This window comes from Drosophila yakuba, chromosome 3L (genome assembly GCF_016746365.2).
Source record: "Drosophila yakuba strain Tai18E2 chromosome 3L, Prin_Dyak_Tai18E2_2.1, whole genome shotgun sequence".
Classification (NCBI taxonomy): Eukaryota; Metazoa; Arthropoda; class Insecta; order Diptera; family Drosophilidae; genus Drosophila; species Drosophila yakuba.
In genome coordinates, this window is record NC_052529.2 from 2729997 (window position 1) to 2750268 (window position 20272).

At 43.2% G+C, this 20272-nt stretch overlaps 4 protein-coding genes across 5 annotated transcripts in view; 2 read left to right on the top strand and 2 right to left on the bottom strand.

Annotated features, from left to right (window-relative positions):
- Positions 1-2385, bottom strand: part of LOC6532603 (glutamate receptor 1) — a 29972-nt gene extending 27587 nt beyond the window's left edge. Inside the window, exon 1 of the mRNA XM_002093311.3 lies at positions 1816-2385. The gene's annotated coding sequence lies outside the window, so the exon portion shown is untranslated. The remainder of the gene's footprint in view (positions 1-1815) is intronic.
- Positions 2386-3139: 754 nt separating this feature from the next.
- Positions 3140-4354, bottom strand: LOC6532604 (trypsin alpha-3). Of its 2 annotated transcripts, XM_043207014.1 has the most exons (4): positions 4192-4331; positions 4023-4121; positions 3688-3964; positions 3140-3622 (listed from the first exon to the last, which is right to left on the bottom strand). In XM_043207014.1, exons 2-4 carry the CDS (start codon positions 4055-4057, stop codon positions 3218-3220), a joined length of 717 nt encoding a protein of 238 aa, XP_043062949.1. In that variant the 5' UTR covers positions 4058-4121; positions 4192-4331; the 3' UTR covers positions 3140-3217. The 2 variants fall into 2 exon arrangements, with proteins under 2 accessions (XP_043062949.1, XP_002093348.1); XM_002093312.4 differs by having other exon boundaries at positions 4023-4354.
- A 19-nt stretch (positions 4355-4373) lies between these two features.
- Positions 4374-6136, top strand: LOC26535024. The gene is made up of 3 exons (XM_015193972.2): positions 4374-4592; positions 5313-5874; positions 5950-6136. Exons 1-2 carry the CDS (start codon positions 4529-4531, stop codon positions 5771-5773), a joined length of 525 nt encoding a protein of 174 aa, XP_015049458.1. The 5' UTR covers positions 4374-4528; the 3' UTR covers positions 5774-5874; positions 5950-6136.
- Positions 6137-18261: 12125 nt separating this feature from the next.
- Positions 18262-19833, top strand: LOC6532606 (palmitoyltransferase ZDHHC6). Its single transcript, XM_002093314.4, has one exon. It carries the CDS (start codon positions 18356-18358, stop codon positions 19679-19681), a length of 1326 nt encoding a protein of 441 aa, XP_002093350.1. The 5' UTR covers positions 18262-18355; the 3' UTR covers positions 19682-19833.
- Positions 19834-20272: the final 439 nt, after the last annotated feature.

Here is a 20272-nt window from a genome sequence, read left to right on the forward strand (position 1 = left end):
GGCACAGAATTTTTAAAGGGAATTTCTAATTAAAAGTAAGTATGCCAATATTCGTAATTAATATTGAAACAGAAACTGGTTGGGCTAACTAAATTGTCTGTGTAACAAAAAGGGTAATAGAAAATCCCCAGCCAGAGTTCGTTACCCCCAAACTGTATGGAGTTATCCTTTGAAGTTTGTTTTGCTGCTTAACCACTCTGTAATCATATCAGTTACAGTAACTAATCCCCGGGTGGTGAAATGGGAAACCCTTTCTCTGCAGCTACTGGGCCCATTCATTCATTAGGCAAACATTGACCGAAGCAATCTACATAAAAACCACTTGAGTGAAAAGTTGCACTCCCTCGTCTGTTCATTGTCTATTTTAGCTGGGCCCATAAAAACCAGAGTCCAGACTCTATGCCCGAATGCCGATCCGTATCCTGGGAGTTTGAGTAGGAGTCCTGGGGGAGGGTTGAAGCACCAGCGACATCGGGATTATTTAGCGCATTTAGAAAATAGGTTAACAGACGCTTTATATTCATATAGACGGGGCCCACTGCGAACTTTATTCGTTATAATGACGTTGGCAAAACTAACGCAAAGTGCGACGACGAGCGTTGAGTCTCGGCCAGTTTCCATTAAACGAATGATCCCACTTAATTAAATTTAAATTAGGAGCCTAAAGTTGAACGCCACGGACGCTTAAGTGGCATCGAGTTGAAGAGCGGGACTTGGCTTATTTAGCAGGGGCGCAAAAAACAAAAAGGCGGCCGAGATAAGTGAAACGAATGAATGGACATTTAGGCCTCTCGAGGAGCTGCAAAGCTGCTGCTGCATCGTTGTCTTGCGGAGCAGCACTTCCTTTAATTAAATAATTATTTTGTAGCCACTTGCTGATTACTTTTTGCCCCCCCCGCCTTTTTGTCTCGCCTCTATTCATTCGCAAGTTAACACGTTGCTGGGGATCCGGATATACGGGATATACTGGAAAAACTGAACCGGATCCACAGAACTGACCTTTGCGAGTGCCCCCAGTAATTTACAGCTCGCCAGATGATAGGCATCGCCCGGAGTTGGGACCTTCAAAAATTTGCCTTTCAAAACGAGCTCCACCCGCAATGTTTTCCTTTTCATTTTCGCCAGTTTCACCCAGTTCGTTTTGGTTTTTCCCTTGTCGACGGGGCACGTGCCAGCCGTGAATGGAAAAACAAAACACGATGGCACGATGGCAGGTATTTAGCGAATCCGGCGAGATAAAAATGTAACAGGAAAATTATTAGGCCGCAGATAAAATCCATAATATAAGGCAGCTCATTTGCATTTCAATGAGGTGATTAGTATGCCAATGTCATGCCGAAAAGGCAAGGTAACCATGCCCAATAATTGAAGATATCTGTATTTTTCTGCGAATCTGCTATCAATACTAATTTATAAATACGATACTTGATTATATATATATATTTTTATATATTTTAGCATTTATAATAATGTCTCGCTTTTCATGTTTTGTGTGCCCACATTTGTTTGCGTTGTAATTAGCTTAAGTCCCGCAGTGAAAAGAACAGAAAAATACTCGTGGCAATCAAAGACAAGTGACTCGATAATTGATAATTTATTTTTTCTGCCTGCGAATCTGACAACTTCCCATGCCAACGTAAGTCAAAGTAACAAATAATGAGCACAAATTCCGCTGTTTATATTAATGCTCGTCAATGCGCAAAGATCGCAGTCACTAAGTCATTCCCTCAGCCAGTCAGTCAGTCATTCCCTCAGCCAGTCAGTCAGTCATTCAGTCAGTGAGTCAATGGGGCCTCGACAAATTTGGCAACTTACAAAAAAGAGGGCCGAGCATTTGTCGCTGTTCATTTGCGGCTTACAATTCCTTCCACTCCTTCAGATTTATTTTTCCCTGGTCCTTTGCTATTCTTTTTTTTTTTTGGGTTTTTTTGGTGGCTTTGTAAGTTGTTTGGTCACACACAGCACACTTAAATTGCGGCTTTGCTTGCTTAGCTTTTTCTTCGATTTTTTTCTTTTTGGCGAGCGAAACTTGAGAAATATTTGGGAATTGGCTCTTAAGCGACTTTTACATTTGCATAAGCTGCTGGCACACAATTTTTAAAATGATTGCCGCTACTTTATTATCACTTAATGCGCGCTCGGTTTTCTCTCTCCATTTCCTTGGCTTTATCTTTTTCCTTTTTTATTTTTATTTTTTTTTTTGGTTGCCCAGCGGTTTCTTTTATCACTCGACTCGATTTCGGTTTTTTGGGCCCGATCTGTAGTTCGTTGAGGTCCGTCTTCCGACTTTCCGATTTTCCGATTTCCCTAGACCGCTAGAGCGACAGCATCCTCGAGACTTTCCGCCGTAATCGTCCTGTTTGACGCGCGCACGATTGAGTACTGAGTTGGATGCTGAGCAGGTGTGGTTGCGAATCGAAATCCGGCCGGGCGACAAAGCTACAAAAATGCCGCACTCTCTCTGGGCGTTCGGAAAAACTCGGAAAACTGGGAGGCTGTGTGCTCAGTGTACTAAAAAGGGCGGCTCACCGAGAGATTTTCCATCGCAGAGAGCGAGCGCACACGCACTTGTCTGCAAAATCGGCTAAAATGCCAGAGAGAATTTGCCTGCAGACGCGTGTTTCTGGCAGTGTTACTGACCTAGTAACCGTTTTCCTTCCTTCTTTTTTTCAAGTTTACTCTTTGCCAGGATATAACAACAACAATAACAATAACGACAACAACAACAACAAGAACAAGAACAACAACGGCAATAACAACTGGAGTACATCTTGTCGTTCTCTGGTCGGTTGGCCTTTTTATTGCCCGCTCGTGAGTGCAGCACAATCTGCAATTGTTGCTGTTGTCGCTGGCATTTGGTTAGTTGTTAAGCCAAATCCGAGTGTTAGCCGGAATCCATAACAGGAACTGAGGAGCTGAGTGGCCAAAATCAATTAAAGCGCTTTAGTAGAACCCTTTCACACAGCAAATATGTATTTCTAACCGCCGGGATAGGTTTAAAAAGATAAGTATCTTCTAGTTTACTGATATATTATATATATTATATATAAGCTATGTACAAAAATTAAACATTTTTTTATTTATGTAAATAGTAATACTCATTTCTTTGGTGCCTTTAGAATAATACAAAACAGCTTAATAAAGTTACTTTACAACTATTTACTAAAAATAATTGAATCTAATTACATTACACAGCCAAACATTTTGTTGTTTGGACCTATACATACTTAGATATTTTAAATAGCATTAGAAAATTACAAAAAGGAGCCACATACATAAGAGCAATAATTAGGTATCGAAAGAAGGCTGGAACAATTAGGATGCCACCTGCACTGCTGATCATTTTTTCGGTGATCCAATTCACATTGCTGTATACATTGGTGTACAGGGATGGCAAGCTGCTGATGCCACATCCGGAGAGAACAGTCACGATTCCGTAGACCGTGCCGTTGCTCATCATTGGAGCACCCCAATCCCCGCCACACGGCTGCTGGGCAGTACGATCATCACTGTCCACGGCGCACACGAACTCCATGTGCTTGACACCCAGCATCCTGGCGCACCTCTTGGAATCTATCACCTCCACGTCGATGTACAGGATATACGAGGCAAGAGGACCACCCTAATGTGCACGTGTGTTTAAATTACTTAACAATATAAGAACAAATGATTATGTATTGTATCCACCTTATACATGCGACCCCATCCCATGACTTTACATTTGAGACCTGGCAGCGGCGGATGAACGGGCAATCTAGCTATGGAAATATGCTCATTATGATTTGGGAATGGCTTCTGCACCTTCAACAGTCCGAAATCCTGTTTATTGCGCATTGTGAAGCTATCGGGCAACCAAATCTGCGATACAGGAGTAACAAATGTCGTGCTCGGAATGTATTTCAGGCGATTGAGAGTCGCAGCCACAATGAGCAGGACTCGACTGGATATCAAAACCCTTCGTTTGCTGTAAATTAGTAGAAATAATAAGGGTTATTGGATTAAAATATACTTGATACACCCACTTTATTAAACAGTGCGCGGAGGTCATGACGAACATTGGAGCCAGGATAACGCCGGAGCAGAAATGATTGTCCCCAAAGAATTTGTCGGCAGTTCGCGACCTTAGAGATACACAAAACTTTGATAATTCAATCGCTTCGTCATCGAAATCGGCATCGGATAGGCGTTTACCACGATTTAAGGAGGTAAGAGATGCATTTTCAAAAGGATGTCCACGGCAACTAAAAAGTAGAAGAAATGAAATCACTAGCAAAACCAACAAATTTTGTCTACTCATGACGATTTTGAAAAGTCCTATTTGATGAAGGAAATAATTTCTTTTCTCTCTTTGACATCAAAGTAAAATATCTGTCAGCATCGCTTACTTGTCATTGTCACTGAAATATCAATTTCTGCTTGAATATCAATAGTAATGGATAATCTTAAATTTTACTTTGGTCATTTGGTTAAGGCGTTTAAGAGCACTTTAAGCCATTAAGAACAAACATTCTACAGTTTCCCTGTGTATATGCATTCCGCTGCAGAATTTAGAGTGCCCCGAGAAGTGGCTGCAACAAAATTGGAGGGATTAGGTAAGCGGCAGCAGAACAAACCGTTTTACATGGCAATTATGCAGGAACAAGCCCATGACCCATGACGCCTGACCCTCGGATCCTGGGCTGTGTAGAGCTCTAGACCCATTTCAGCAGTCAATTGAAGGATGAAGGACGAGAGTCCTGCAGGAGCAACATGTGTGCGCTCGCACCGCTGCTCATTGGAAATTCAATTTTCAATAAATGCACACAAATTGATTTCCAGCTCGGGGCCTTTCAAGCGGAGTTACGAAACACAAACGCACACACCTGCTCCCACACACACACACAAGAACACACACCTACACACACATAGCTACCTACACCTGTACCCACACTCACACTAACACCTGCATTAAGAGCAAAACTTTTCAATTTACGTTCTGTTGTTTTTCGAGCATCAAATATCCCCGACTGTCAAAAGTATTTGGAATGGATTTTTGTGCTCCGATTTTCGATGCGATCGCCGGCCCTTTTATCTCCGCGGCTCGTTATTAGACTTTTTGTGCCCCACTTAAAGCAATTTTCCATCCAAATTCCGAAAAATTTCCGTCGTACGGAATTCGTAGTCAGTAGTATTCCATCCATTCGCACACCTATGTATGTACGTAGGAGTATGCCATATTATTCCATATGCCACACGTATGCTCGCTTATCCGCGCCTGAAATTCCGCATCATGCAGCGCAAACACTTGTTAATTACTTTTATTATATCCACAGCTTCACTTGCACAGTCACGCAATTCATCGGCTGCGAATCCTCATCCCGGTCTGCGTCTGGTGATGGTGATGGTGATGGGTATGGGTATTCCGGGTGCCATGTCCTGTATCCCGTATTCCCGTATTCCATATCCCGGACAAGTGGGCTCCGGCGACGAGTGCGGCATTATTGCCTGTTGCTTTTGCCAGTGGCACTGCCACACCACAGCTGATGTGGTCGGCCGTAAACATGCGGCAGCGAATGAGTGGGCGTGGGATTCCGCGGGGTTGCACACTGCGTATGCCGTACTCCGCACTCAATGCTCCACCACCAGCTCCAGCTCCACCTCCAGCTCCACCGTACTCGACAGTAACGGGTCGTCGTCACACACAAGTAATTGCAATCAGCACCTTGGCAACAAGCAGCTGCGCCAAAATGAGCGAAAAAGGAAGAAACTCGGCCACGGACGTATTTATTTATAAAGCAATCCGTAACTCACGGTGCGTGCTGCCGTATATCTTAACACCCGAATGCCAAACGAACTCTTGGAACTCAGCTCAAGCGTACGGATTTAAATTTATTGGTAAGTAATGAGATTTCAGTCTTATTTCCTTTTGATTTAATGCCCACTTTTGATCTCTCTTCGTCGGCCTTCTAGTGTTAAATGGTCATCTGGCCGCCATTTATATGCTAATTGAGACTTTTTAATTGTAATTTCTTACGCACTCAGAGAAAAGCACAATAGGATAGGATTATCAAACTTATTTCAATAAGGTTATAAACATATTTCCTACTGTCGCTATAATCATTCCTATATAAAGCTTATTTGATTTATTTCACATCAAGATTTATGTACTAGCTCATATTTAAGTGCAAATATTTTTGGGGTAGCTTTAACAAAGGGCCTACTCTATGAAGGGGACAAGTGTTGCTGTGCCAGCACAATGGGGCGTACGCTTTATGTGTGTTTGCGAACGCCCCCTGGGAAACCACGCGGCGTATACGCAACGCCAGCTAAGCCAATTTTCAGCGGAATGAGTGGCGCAATTATGCGGCCATATTCCATGAGGAAATTAACGTGAATTGTCAGCCAAGATTGGCATTGTTTTCGTCGCGTGTCACGAGTGTCAAGCGTGCCGCAAATCGATCGATTGAAATCAAATGTGCAACAATAAAGAGCGACACAGTACAGAGCTACATGAATCGCATCGATTGGCTGTCACTTGAGATGCGGCCGTGTCAGCCCCGAGTGGTAATAATTTAGCAACTAATTAAGCGGCGGAAATGAGGAGGAATAATACACAGATACTGTACAGATACAGACACAGACACAGATACAGACACAGATACAGATACTGCTGCAGATACAGATACTTGTATGGACAGGCATGCACACTGATTTTTCACACACACAAACGCACAGCCGTATAGATCGCATACAAAATGGCGAACAAACACGCACACACACACACAGAGACAGAGAGAGAGATGGCTTTTCCAATTAAATTTATAACTTATTTATGATGGCAAGTAATCTTCTTTGGGCATTAGGAGATGTAATAAAAATGATTGAAATATAATTGAGAATTGACATAAAAGCCAAACAAACACACAATCATCCCACACCACACCACACACATACACATGCACACACACATACACGCTAGCGAACACATCTAGCTTATAAAATCCAGTCGGCTGGCTTGGCAGGCACTTACAATCAACGATTACCTTTACACCTGCCATTGTGAAAATAAGCCATAAGCGGAAATTACATCAAAAGGATATTGTTATATCGATGAGCAGCCATCGAGGAGCAGGCGTCACAGCTGTAACCGAAAAAGCAGCCAAATAGCAGAAAAATAAAGTATGGCAAAAGGTGCCATAAAATAAATAACACGAGGTACCAAATAAACATTTCTGGCAAAGGGCGAGGCTTCTACCATCCAGCATCCCAGCATCCCGGATCCAAAACGAATCCGGAACTTCCATGTTCCATGTGCCATGTGGCAAGTGGCAAGTGCCATGTGGCATGTGTGCAGGGTTGTATGTGTGCTCTGTGGGGCGGATGTTTTGGCATAAAATAGACTTATCCTAATGAAAAAAGTCTCGCAGGCACGTTAAGTAAGATATGTGATACCGAGAGACTAAGTTCTGTGCAGGGTGGGCCCACTGGCTGAAAACTGGAAGCCGAAGGCAATCTTTAAGGCGTCGAAACGTTAAAAGTTAGGCCTGGCAATAGTGAAAGCTAAGCGGCTTATGGCCCCAGCAGCATTGGCAACACGAGAGAACATCGAGCACAAGGTGGAACAAGGAGCAATCTTAAAGATTGCCAATGGGCACGATTGCCACCGACTCATTTGCCTAGTTTGCCCAGATACGATAAGAATTTAAATTGAAATAGTTTTTACGCTAGACACTGGCCACATACAGCTACAGCTACAGACACAGAGATGACGACACGAAATTCGTGTGTTCCTTCTATTCCGACTAATTTTGTAATTTATGCGGGACCCACAATTTACATAGGCAAATGAATGCCAACGGAACGTGCACAACCCTCCAGGGGCTTTTAGTTGTATTAACTTATGTTGATGGCCCAAAAGATAGCTTCAAACACAGGTAAGTATCAGTTGAGCATCGCTCGCATATTTGCGACTACTGCCAAGAAGGCATAAAGAATTCACATCCACGCTGCATTCCTTATTTTGGGTCAATTGTAGGCGAAGAAGCATCGGAACTTTATAGCAATGCGCAGCTTTGGCGTTGTTAGAGTCCAGGCTGCTCTATCCATTTTTGCGCCTCAGAAGACCACTTGAAACCTCAAGGAGCCAAGGACTCGCGAACCACTCGCTTCATTTTGTCAGCCCTTTGTCTTAGCCTGCGGTGAAATGTTTGCACTGGGCATTGTCATCCGCAGGACGGGCAAAAGCCAAAGGAGTCAAGTGTTCATTATGCTCGAGGATGCCGCTCTCCGCTGGCCACTTGAGCAGTGTGAAAAACTGGAAGCCATAGGACTCAATGCACTTGAAAAAATAATCATCATTAATATTATAGGGTGCCATTACCGCTAATCACTTATTTAGACTAAAAGCTTTAATTTCAAGGGCTTCCTGCAATTTAATACAATGTTATTCTTCAAGTTCGAACTCTATTTGTTGAAACTTCGCTATACCTATTAAGACGAAGGCATAATCTTAAAGTTACTGCATTGTAAGGAAATGTGAAAGTAGTATCTGCAAATCCCCTATACAAGTATTTGCCCTTTCTGTATATTTTTTCCCAGTGTTCCGAGGGCTGACAGCCTTTTGCCAGATAAAACTGGTAAATAGAAAGGCTGCAGATGCCGCAGCTGCTGTTGCAGTCGCATTCCGTGGTTATTGTTGTGGCTGCTGGTGGCGAGGAGGTCCTCGAATTCCTCGAAAGTGGCCGGGAAGTTGCGACGTCTGCAGATTGTCTGTTTGATTATTTGAGTAGAATTTAATTAGCAATCGTGGGCGGTTCTGAATTTAATGCATAAATCAAATGACAGTGGCTGCTGTTTTATGTTGCTCTTATTTAAGTTTTTTTTTCTTTTTTTTTTTTTTTGGTATATTTTTGCGGATGGAAAAAGGGGAGTTTGGGAGGGGGAAGGTAGAAGGTAGAAGGAAGCGCCGGCAGGCAGCACGGCGACCTAATTGCCAAATGACCTGCATTTGGGCTCAAGATACAAGGAGCAAGTGGCTGGCCGGATTCGGGAAACAAGCGGAAGAGACGGCTGAAAGGCAAAAAACCAACAAACAGGAGGTAACTTTGTCGTTATTATCTTTTATTAACTGAGAAACTCGGGGTTTGATGCGTTCCCAAATGGTCGGGATGCCAAGAGACTCCAGAGATGTATCTTTCGAGCTATTTAAGGAATTTTATTTTTCACTTCAGCACTGGCCACATAAGGGAGAAGCATTGTCTGGGTTATTCTCAGCTGAAGGGTATAACGAACTTCGTTGCCCGACCTGCAACTTTCCACCTTTTCATTTCTGGCTCGCGGCATGTTTTTCATTTTCCTTTTCAATTACCCCGCCGCGACGTTCAGTTGGCGCATTTCTCATATATTTTTTTCGGTCTCGGGCCCGGGATTGTTTGTCTAACGGGGAGGAGGAGTAGCAGTCGGGTTCCCAGGACCAGAACCAGGACCAGAACTCAGGACTCAGGAACCGGGGGTTTTTGGATGCAGGATACGGGCGCAGCTCCTTGCACGGCTGCATGCATTTAAGTCTAATTGCGAGGCTGCATTGTGTGCGATATGATATTTCGCTTCGTTTTGGACTTCAGCTTGGCCGGCGAGGGCTTAGGCTAAGCGCCTCAGTTTAAGCCTTTTTCAGCTGCCAGCTGAGGGACTTAAAGCCACGCAGCGACTTGCCAGTGCGCCAAATGAAATAAGGAAATCACAAGGCAAATACAGGGGAATTAACTCAAAAGTGGCACGCAAAAATATCGACAGAGTAGGAAGTGGCCATTCGAGGCCGCCGGATGTCGCCAAAGTGCTCCACTTCCGGTCGCTCTTACTAACTGTTTACTGCGATCGAGAGCGAAACGAGTACGAGTATATATAAAAATTGATGGCCCATTTCGACGAGTACCACCACAAACAACATCTAATAAAGCAAATTTTCGTTAGCTCATTAAAACGGGGCGTACTGGCAAAAGTGCCGCCATCGCCTTGTGGCTGTGCATTGCGTACTGCGGATGCAATAAAGTGCAGGATTTATGTGCCTGCCAAACCCGGCAATTGAATTAAATTTCCCACTGCAGCCGCAATCGCGTCTTGTGGCTCCCAAATTGGGTTGGAGGAGAAGGTGGGGTGGTCGGTCGTCCAGCAAGGACGACGACTGTCTGCAGTAATAACTGTAATTTTTGGCAAATGTGCACGTCCTTTGCCATCTTTCCCAACTCGTCATATGCAACATGAACTGCCATTCCTTTGCAGTCGTCGCATTACAATATGCTTTTTGGCTCTGCACTTGATATTTATGTCTTAATATATGCACACACGGGCGACCCCAAAAATCTAAGTAATATTTCTTAACATCTCAAAGGTCCTGCGTACTGATAGCACATGCAGTAGTATCCTGCTTTTGTCATCTTGTTGCTCGTTGGGAATGTGCAATGAATTATTTAGGCCTGGCCCATGACAATTTATTGCTGCATGCATTGGCATTAGTTAAACGTAATTATGTGCACTCCGAATTGAAATTACTTTCTGGCCGTTGTGATTTGGTGAATTTGCTTCAAGGCTTTAATGCTTTAAGCCCATTTATAATTGCTTTGATATGCTGGCCAAAAAGGTAGAAAAAAACCACACACAAAGCCCCCCCCATAGAAAAAGCAACGGAAAAAACGTATAATTAAATATGCAAACTAAGTGACAATGTTTCTAGTTATTAAAATCGAAATTGTTGCGCGAAAAATTAATTTACAATTTCGCTCGAGGGATTTGACAAACGCGAAAGGAAGGCAAGTACAAAAAAAAAAAGAATAATTAAATAAATAAATATAGACAGGCGGCAATCAGCTTATGTCGAGCAGCATTTCAGTTTTTCATAATTCATTTAGGCGAATAAAAATAAACTATTCAGTATGCATTATTCCCCCGTTGTTGTCGGTCTAAATTTCTGGGCAATTCTTTAAATTTTGAACATCCCGTTTTCGCCATGTAGAAAGCTGAAAATAGCGGAAGCCTCCGATTTTTGGCAAGCAAATTCCATTGAATTTGCTTTCGAAATTTATGGTTTAGAAAAATGTTGCCAAAAACTAGACCGGAATGGTGGGTGGTCGTTGGTGGGAGGACCAGCAGAGATAATAGCTTTTGATTACAGTTTATGGATGTCGCCTTTGGCTTTTGCTCTCCATGTGTCTGTGTGTGTGTGTGTATCTGTGTGTCTATGTATCTGTGTGTCCTGGCCAACAGAACAGAAACTTCAGTTTAGCCTGAAAGTGGGCGGCTTTTTTCGGTGGTCGTGCGACACAATGGCGACAACATAGAGTCCTAGGAGCTGGAGCCCACGACCAGGACCAACAAAAACCAGGTCCTGGAATAGAATACACTGGCCTACAGTGGCTTAGAGGAGCTGAAAATGTATGGCAGGCGTTTGCAATTATTGAAATTGTTCCATGGCACGAAATCCAATTGACTTTTATGCAAATGAAATTACGCGATTGCTCCCATTTCGTATCGTATCGCATCGTATCGTTCGGTTCTAGTTCCAGTTCGAGTAAAAGCAAAACATTGATTTTTTATTTACCGCTGTGAATTAAGTGCAGCGGGCAAACAAAAGCGGGAAAAGGCGGGAAAAGCGGCTGAAAGCTTTAGTGGGGAAAAAACACGGCGAGCCACATTTTCATAACGTAAGTGAATAGAAAATTGAATCAAATCTAATAATAAATGCTTTTATGCAGCCCTTAAGCACTCTGAAAAGATGACGACAATGCCGAGGTTCCTGGCGAGGATGACGATGATGATGAAGATGGGATGGCGAGGGTGATGATGATGATGGTGATGGTGATGTTGTTGCCAGTGGTATTGGAATGGTGGGATGCTGATGGGATTGGGTTCTGGAAATAGGGTATCCTCTTTACTCTCGGCCAGATTGGTGTCGCTTCGTTGGCCAAAGCTGCAATGTCGTCGCCGCTGGCAAGTTGCATGCGAGAGTGTCTTGGTGCGGCATGCCCCATTTGGCCAGCACGCCGATGTATTGGTATTGGTATGAGTGTGACTGTGGCTGTGTGTGTGGGTTCTGCTCTTCCAGTTACAACAGTTACAAGTGGTTGTTGCTTTTACTGCTGTTGTGCTGTGCATCGCCAGTTACTTAAGCATGTGGCGGACTCTAAGTTTTTGCATGTCCCTCGCCTGTCTGACAATTTGATTTGCCTGTCCTCGAGCAATTTAAATGAGTTTGCATTTCGCCTTTGTTGTCTGCTGCTAGCCAGCATGTCTATCCATCCATCTGCTCATCCCATCCAGCCGCCTGTCTGGCCGCTTTTAACTACTTTGACTTGCAATTCATTTAGCTTTGCATCGCAAATGTAACGCACCTGGTGCACCTGTTCCGCACGAAATGAGATGAACTTCATCCTTGCGTAGAGGTCCTCTTCATTCACTTTAGCCCACGGCAACAACGTGTTGCCAGTTGCCAGTTGCCAGTCAATTTCAATAATTCAGACCATAAACAGACCGAGGAGTCCAGGGCAGTGCACACAATGAAACATAGCCATAATATTTTGCCAAATTATACTGCAAATTTTTGCAGTTGCCTGCTTTTACGATTATATTCGAGTTTGCCACATTAGAAAGTTTCCAAGCATGTATGAGCTGTTTTAAGCAACATAAACATTTTATAGTAGTTTTGCTCCATAATTACCATTGTGTGTCAGTAAGAATAAGTAGTTCCCAGATTAACTAATTATTTTCTTAAATTGCATTACATCTTATTTACGAACTTGTCCATTAGCTGGCAGTAAAGTTTTAATGGCAGTGGACTATAAGTGATTGCCATTTCATTGCAAATGATACCCGTTCAGTGTGTTTATTTAAGTTTCAGCCATAACTCAATAAAACATCTTGAGTTCGCGCTTTTATATCGCCATACTTTAGCGATATGGACTTGCGGGTAAATACAAACTTTTACACCACATAAATTGCCTGGCATTTATATTATTTGCTTAGCATCGTTTATCAGGCGTTGTCCAAGCACTCGCGATCCAATTGGCTTGGCCATAGCAAAATACGAGGGGATGGCTCCTGCTTTATGGGCGAGCTCTTGGCAGAGCTTATTTATTAGTTGGACTTTTGAAAATATCGCATATTTATATTGTATTTATTGTGGCTGCCCCGTTGCCGCCTCTTGCAGCTTTAATATTTATTTCCGTTTCCGTTGCGCCATTCCTTTTCCTTCTCTTTTTTTCTTTCTCTCTCTCTCTCTCTCAAGTCCCTCAAGTTGCAGCTGTGTGCTCATTACTTCACTTGCGGCGTACGTAATTCAAGTTGCTCCTCGGACGCAGCGGCGGATGCCAACGCACACAGACACAGATGCAGACACAGACGAGAGCGTAAACAGGACACTGTCAGTGTCGGTGTGACACGCACACCAATGCACATACACAGATGCACACAGACGCATGCAGGGCGACAATTGGGAATGACACAGTTTTGTCGCACAGTGTTTCCAACGTTGGGTAGCTGCACTTTTATTTTTCTGTTTACATCAGTTAATCATAACGTCGATTTTTTATAGTAATTCATTAAGAATATTGCTTGCATTAAAAAATAAATGAATTATGCAGGTAACACATAAAGACTGTTTAAATAAATGGATAGATGGATGAAATATATGTAATTCGGCTGTAAAATGCATTTGAAAACAGACTACATTAATAATAGAAAACAAATAAATGATATAGATTTTATAATAGTAATTTACATTGCATGCAATCAATTCCAAACATACAATTTGGAAATAAACGATATATTTCCAGATAGCGTAGTTCCCAAACATAATTATATTTTAAAGATACATATATGTGTCGGGTATCTTTAAGTCGGCTGTTCGATAAGCCATCATCAGTGTTTTACTTTTATTTGCATTACCTCCACACTGGCCGTGCTCTGGCTTCTAGAGATTTATGTGCGAGCTGCTGCTCCAAATGTAATTTACAACAGACTCTCGCCAAATTTATGCCGACTGTGTGGAAGAGGATCTGCGAATCCCAGAGACTGAGCCCGAAATCGTAGACTCCATCTGAGCGGTTTTTAAGAGCTCCCTTCCAGCTTCGCGATAGCAGCACGAAAATAAAGTTGTGGCCCATGAATACGCCATTAATAAGATAACATCTAGCTGAAAAACCTTTCGCAAAAAGTTTCGTGATACTCGTACTGGCACGATTTAGGCTTGATGCAATTACGGTGGAAACTGATTACCAGGACATGTCGGCACAACAGCCAGGACAGAGCTAACAACTGGTAACCAGGAAATTGTCTAGTTTTCAGTCAAATGTCATGAACCGAGTTGAACTGAGACGGGTTCGCCCGCTTCGCTGGGTTCGTGGCACTTCGAAACTGACATTTGCACTTTTTCCCAGGCCAAAAACCTTCTGTTCTTGGCGCCTCGTCTCACTTCCATCTCAGAGAATCGTTCATATTTTTTTTTATTCAGTTTGTTTTGAGTCCATTTTTCGTTATCCCTTTTAGATATTCATATTTTGCCATTGATGATATTTTCACTACTTTCGTATGCATTACACGTACGGCACCCGCACAGCCAGCCGCCCATCGTCTATATCTACATGTAGCTCCTGTCTATATCCTGTGTGTATATGTATATGTGAATTTTTCGGTGGGGGTCTGTTAGATCCTTGCTGCTGCCTTTGGGCCGTATTAACTCTGCCCGGCCGAACACGGCTGTCTCTGTGTGTGTGTGTGTGTGTGTGTGAGCGCGGAATTTGCATATTTTTTGACTTAACACATCCTTCAAAAATTGCGAAACGCGTTTGCGATAGCTTTGGCATTTCCTTGACGTCTTTCCGCTCTTTCCGCTTTTCCTTCATTTTTTCTGTCCCCTTTTTTTGCAAATTTTGTTTTTTTCCTTCTTGGTAAGCTATCTATTTGGTCTGCTGTGGGCCAAAATGGTTAGTTGAAAAGTTCATTCGCATTAAAGGCAAATGCTTTAAATGCCCAAATTGTGTCCAATGTGCGGGCCTGGCTTTTATGGCACTCCTGTGTGCTGGCCAAATTGAATTGGCCGCATTAAGCGCTCGCTTCCCATTGGGACACTATGTATCGCAAATACATATATATATGTACCATATGTATTTTGTGGGCCAAATTGATTCGCAGTCACTTTAATGGCTGGATTGTATTTAAATAGCATGCGGTGTTGGTTGCGGGACGGGCTCTTAAGACAAGTGGCGCTAATCCTTGACTTTGCTGCTAATGCACGTCGTATGTCAAACACCAAAAACGTTTACCCCCCCGTTGGCATTTTCCCCCTAACCCTACCCCTACCCCTTCCCCAGCAACCGCTATTTTCCAAGCCACCCGCACAAGTAACGCAATTTATATGCCTTCCTCACTGGCTTGTTTGTCTTGGCAGCGTCTTCTGCGTTTTCCCATCCTTTGCATCCTTTGCATCCTGCCCCCCGTTTGTATGCCATGCATTTTTCTGCACTTTTGACTTTTAAGCGTGCACTTGGCCGGGCTCAGAGCCTCGGTTTCAGCAGATCCTTCTCTTTCCACCCCCCCGCCACACCCCCAAAAAAACCCCACTCGTTTTGTACGCGTTGTTTGTCTTAAGGGATATAGACTCTCTGGCGTATGCGAGCAGGATATTTGCCAGCACTCTGCCGCAGGCATTTTGATAAGAAAAACAAACTCACACACACACACATTGCCATTGCCATAGCCCACAAGAGCTGCAGCGAGCTGCCCGGGTCGGGCTCAAGTGTCATTTATGCGTTTTAATGTCGGAATTTAATTTTCAAATTAAGTAAATAAGTTTGCGTAAAAAGTTCCATGGATACAGAAACAGACCGAGCATCTTCATCTTGAGCATCTTCATCTCAAGCACAAAAGCCGCCATCGGTTGCTGTGCACTTCGCGAGTTGCAAACTGCGAGTTGCAGTCCTTTTGCTGCAATCCGTAATAAACTCTTGGCATTGACGAAAAATTATATGGTGAACTATAAGACACTTAATGGCTCAGGAGGCACTTTACAGTTTAATTGAAGCCATTGCAGTGCATACGGTTGCAGAGATACATAAGTATCTACTTTCGATGCACTGGAAAAAAGCGATGTATCTCTGTCACCTACAACTGCTTTACATACTTGTGATATCTAAAATGTTTTCATTTTGAATGTAACTATGCATTTAGGGTGTATTTTCCAGGCAAATTCTTTTTCAATATTTAAATTTTCCACTCACAGTGCTCCGCCCTGCAGTTTAGTGGCCCCTTAGAATTTATAATGTTCCCTAGATACCGCTTACACTTGAAGTTGATTTTTAAATTCCGCTGGATTCCAGTTTAATAAGCTGCTCTCAGATGTTCAGCAAACTGCACATAATGTAATATACGATGGCGACGCGTTTGGCTTCAACTCGATACCGATACACGCTTTGAAGTAATTTTCGATACGTTTATGGATTTATAGATTGCCTTTGGCTCTTGGCATTTCCGGGCAATTTTCTTCGGCTATTGTATCAATTTGCAATTATGTTTCAATCAATTTTATTGCCATCTAATCTGCGGAGCAAAATAGATTGCTTTCTGCAGCGAGCAGTGAGAATATGTAGCCACCAGCTATGTGCCATCCATGGATATGTGTTTTAAATTCCGATTGGTAATGCTTTTTTCTCGTCCATTCACCTAGGCAGCAGAGGAAGTGGCCAGTAGTGGAAGTGGGCCAACCATTTATTTTAATCTTTGATATATAGGATTATTTCAAGGCACTTTCTTTTACCCTTAAATCAGGAACACAATTGGCGTTGTTTGCTTGCTGCCAAGGATATATGCACACTTATAGAGACACCTTAACTTTTACAACTGAGAATGCTTTATTGACGTTGCAACAACTTGGTCTCCTGGCCAATTGTCACCTTGGCTTGTTAGGCCCGAGTGGCGCATTGTGTTAAATGACGCCGCTCGTTAGCCAAGTTAACGCGACTTGCCAGGCCCACAAACTCCCGCTTGGAGACTCATTACGTTCCAAAGGCCATGTGTTCATCCAGCTGGGGAAAAGCAGAGGGGGATTACTTAGTAGTAGATGGTGGATGGCCCACTGCATGCGAGTAATTGCTCCAAACTGCCCACGCAACTATTTCATTAACAAAATCAGGACACCAGTTGGGGGTCCCAAATATTTGTGACCAACTGATTACGAGGGCTGCTTACCCTGATAACTCCTACACTACAAAATTTAATCATTTCTTTAAGAGAATAAAACATATACCATTTATTACAAATGGAAAGTTAGGGAAGTAGCACCTACTCTTGATTTTACTTGCGTTTGCAAAACTTTTTACTATTTTTAACTAATAATAGAAGCCAACTTTTGAATTAGTATCCTCTAAAACTAAAATCCCTTTCATTTCGATGTGCATTTGAAGTGCGTTCTATTGTCCAGCATCGATTACATTTTGTCTGCGTGCGGCGAAACATTTATCATCAATTAATGGCATTAGTAAATGTTTGGCAAAGAATTTGGCGCTACCAAAATATTATTGTTATATATGCAGCGTCATAAATAATACCAAAATACCGTTCTTTGTGTCCGCACTCACACACATTAACACACACAAGCATTTACACACAAACACACATACACATAAAGTTGGCAACTCGCATATTGAATGCAATAAATTTATGGCACATTTTAAATTCAATTGAATTCGTGCGTTGCTTTGTTGCAGCCACCATATATCCGTTTGTATATTTCGTTTTTTAAGCCACACGGCGTCAGCAAATATTGCTATTAATTCTTAATAATAATAATAGCAGCTACAGCAGCGGAGGAAACGTGAAAAAAGAGTGTGGTTGTGTGTCTGCCATGATGACGACTGCGGCTCACTAAGGCTGCATTTTATTTATGGCCTGCATTTTGCGCTTTTATTGTGTTTAAATTTATTTACACTTTTTTGTATGATTAAAATATTTTTCATTTGCGGCTTAAGAGCAAATTTATACTCAAACGACAGTTGCCCAGTTGCCCAGTTGCCTGTTGCCGATGCCTTAAATACGTTTTATAAATTATCCTGGAATGGCAGCGGAGTTTTAAATAGTTGTGCTTTATTTAATTACACGCAAACACCGCGGGCATTATATGAGCCCAACAACATGTGGCCGGCTCTTTTAATTAATCCTCCATTTGGCCAGAAGCATTTCGATTGGGTCAACTGGGCCCGTTTAAACAGTTAACTACGCTAAGTGCGAGACTCAAATGATTTCCAGTGTCGAACGCAGGCAGCCAGGATTTTTTACTCACTGGATAATTGCAGAGTTTACGGAATAATCTGAAAAGCCAGGAATTTTTACAAAAATGAGCAATAAACTAAAGGACGATCTGCGGCGCTTTCTGCACTGGGGTCCCATCACTCTACTAACCCTGACTCTGATTATCACCTGGACCGTTTTTCACATGAACTCGATGTGGTGGCCTCGGGGCAAGAGTCTTGGCTCCATAGTGAACTACACCCTCATCTGGGCTCACACCTTCGGCACGCTCTACAACTTCATCAGGTCCTTGATGGTGGGTCCTGGCTTCGTTCCACTCAAGTGGCATCCGCTGGACATGAAGGATACGCAGTTCTTGCAGTTCTGTACTCGCTGCAATGGCTACAAGGCGCCCAGATCGCATCACTGCCGGCGTTGCGATCGATGTGTGATGAAGATGGACCATCACTGTCCCTGGATCAACACCTGTGTCGGTTGGTCCAATCAGGATAGCTTTGTGTACTTCCTCCTCTGCTTTCTGTCGGCCAGCATTCAAGGAGCCATCATAATAGTCGGCGCTGTCATGCAAGGAATACAGAAGCGTTGGTTGATCAGACAGGGATTGCGACACATGGCCAATGTGCATTTGACCCCCACAAATCTGTTGGCCAGTGTATTTAGCCTGGGACTGATTATGGGCACGGCTTTGGCCAGTGTAAAGCTGCTCTATATGCAAGCGAAGGTGATATTTAAGAATCAGACTGGAATCGAGAGCTGGATTGTGAGGAAGGCGCTGTTTCGTCGCAATGCATATCCTGGAAACAGGATAAGGGCTTTCGTTTTTCCCTACAATCTGGGCTGGAAGGCAAATCTTTGTGAGGTTTTCCTAAACCCAGGGGATGGCATTTCCTGGCCCGTTCTACCGGGATGTAATGAATACAGTCTCACCTGTGAGCAATTGGAACAGAAGAAGGATAAAAGGGCTCGCACTCGGCTCTTTAGATGCATTCGTCCTGCCACGGGTCACTGGGTGCCCATCTTCTCCCAAGGACTGTGGGTATCTATGCAGATCCCGTGCACCGATGATCCTCGTATTGAGTTGAAGCCTGATGACATCATACATGTGACTCGCATCCAGGAGTACTGGAATTATGGCGAAAGAGTGATCTCGCAGAAAGTAGAAAAGAACAGGAGGAAGGGTGCCATTAGGGGATGGTTTCCCAGCTGTTGTGCCGTGGAAATACGTGAAGATTCTGGCATTGAAGATGAATTGGCTGGTGGAGAACCTGTGAGGAGGCAGGACCCTCCAGCTAAAGAATCTCTAGAGACAGATCAGGAGAAGCCTGATAAAGAAACTAGTAGCAAGCTGGAGATCTTGGGGAACTTTCCCTGCAACGATGTGAAGCATAGAAAAAGCCAGCTTGTTAAGTAAAGTGTATGTTGCTGGGCGACCTTAATCCTGTAGAGAAATCCCTGGCTTTCGCCGCAATGAAATTGCCTTGGTTAACCAGCTCATTAATCTCTTAATGCTTAATGCTTTTCAATAATGCATAAATAAATAAATCGCTGCGGCAGCAAGCCAAATGAGTATGTTAATGTTAATGCCGCCAGATCGGCGGCAGTCGATAGTCGATAGTCGATTCTATGTCCCGTAATTGAGTTGCAGGCCCGATTTCACGGTACATTGGCTTTAAAGTGACGGCAGCAGCTGCTCTTAGCCAGTTGGATGTGTGTGCATCTGCTGGCAAGTAATTTGCAAAGCACCATTGTTTTTTCTACACACTTCTTTTTTTCTTCTACATCCCCCCAGTTAGGTATCCGTGACAGGAAACAGGAACACACACGCTTTCGCACAGGACATAAAAAAAAAGGAGCGGCAACCAGGAGGAACGGCATTGAATACGCCGGCATTGGGAATCAATTGAAATGCACGACCTGAAAAAGTTTAGCCGAGTCGCGGATTTGCCATTGTACTATAAACATGGCCATGCAAATCAATACAACTCCTATATCCTATATCCTA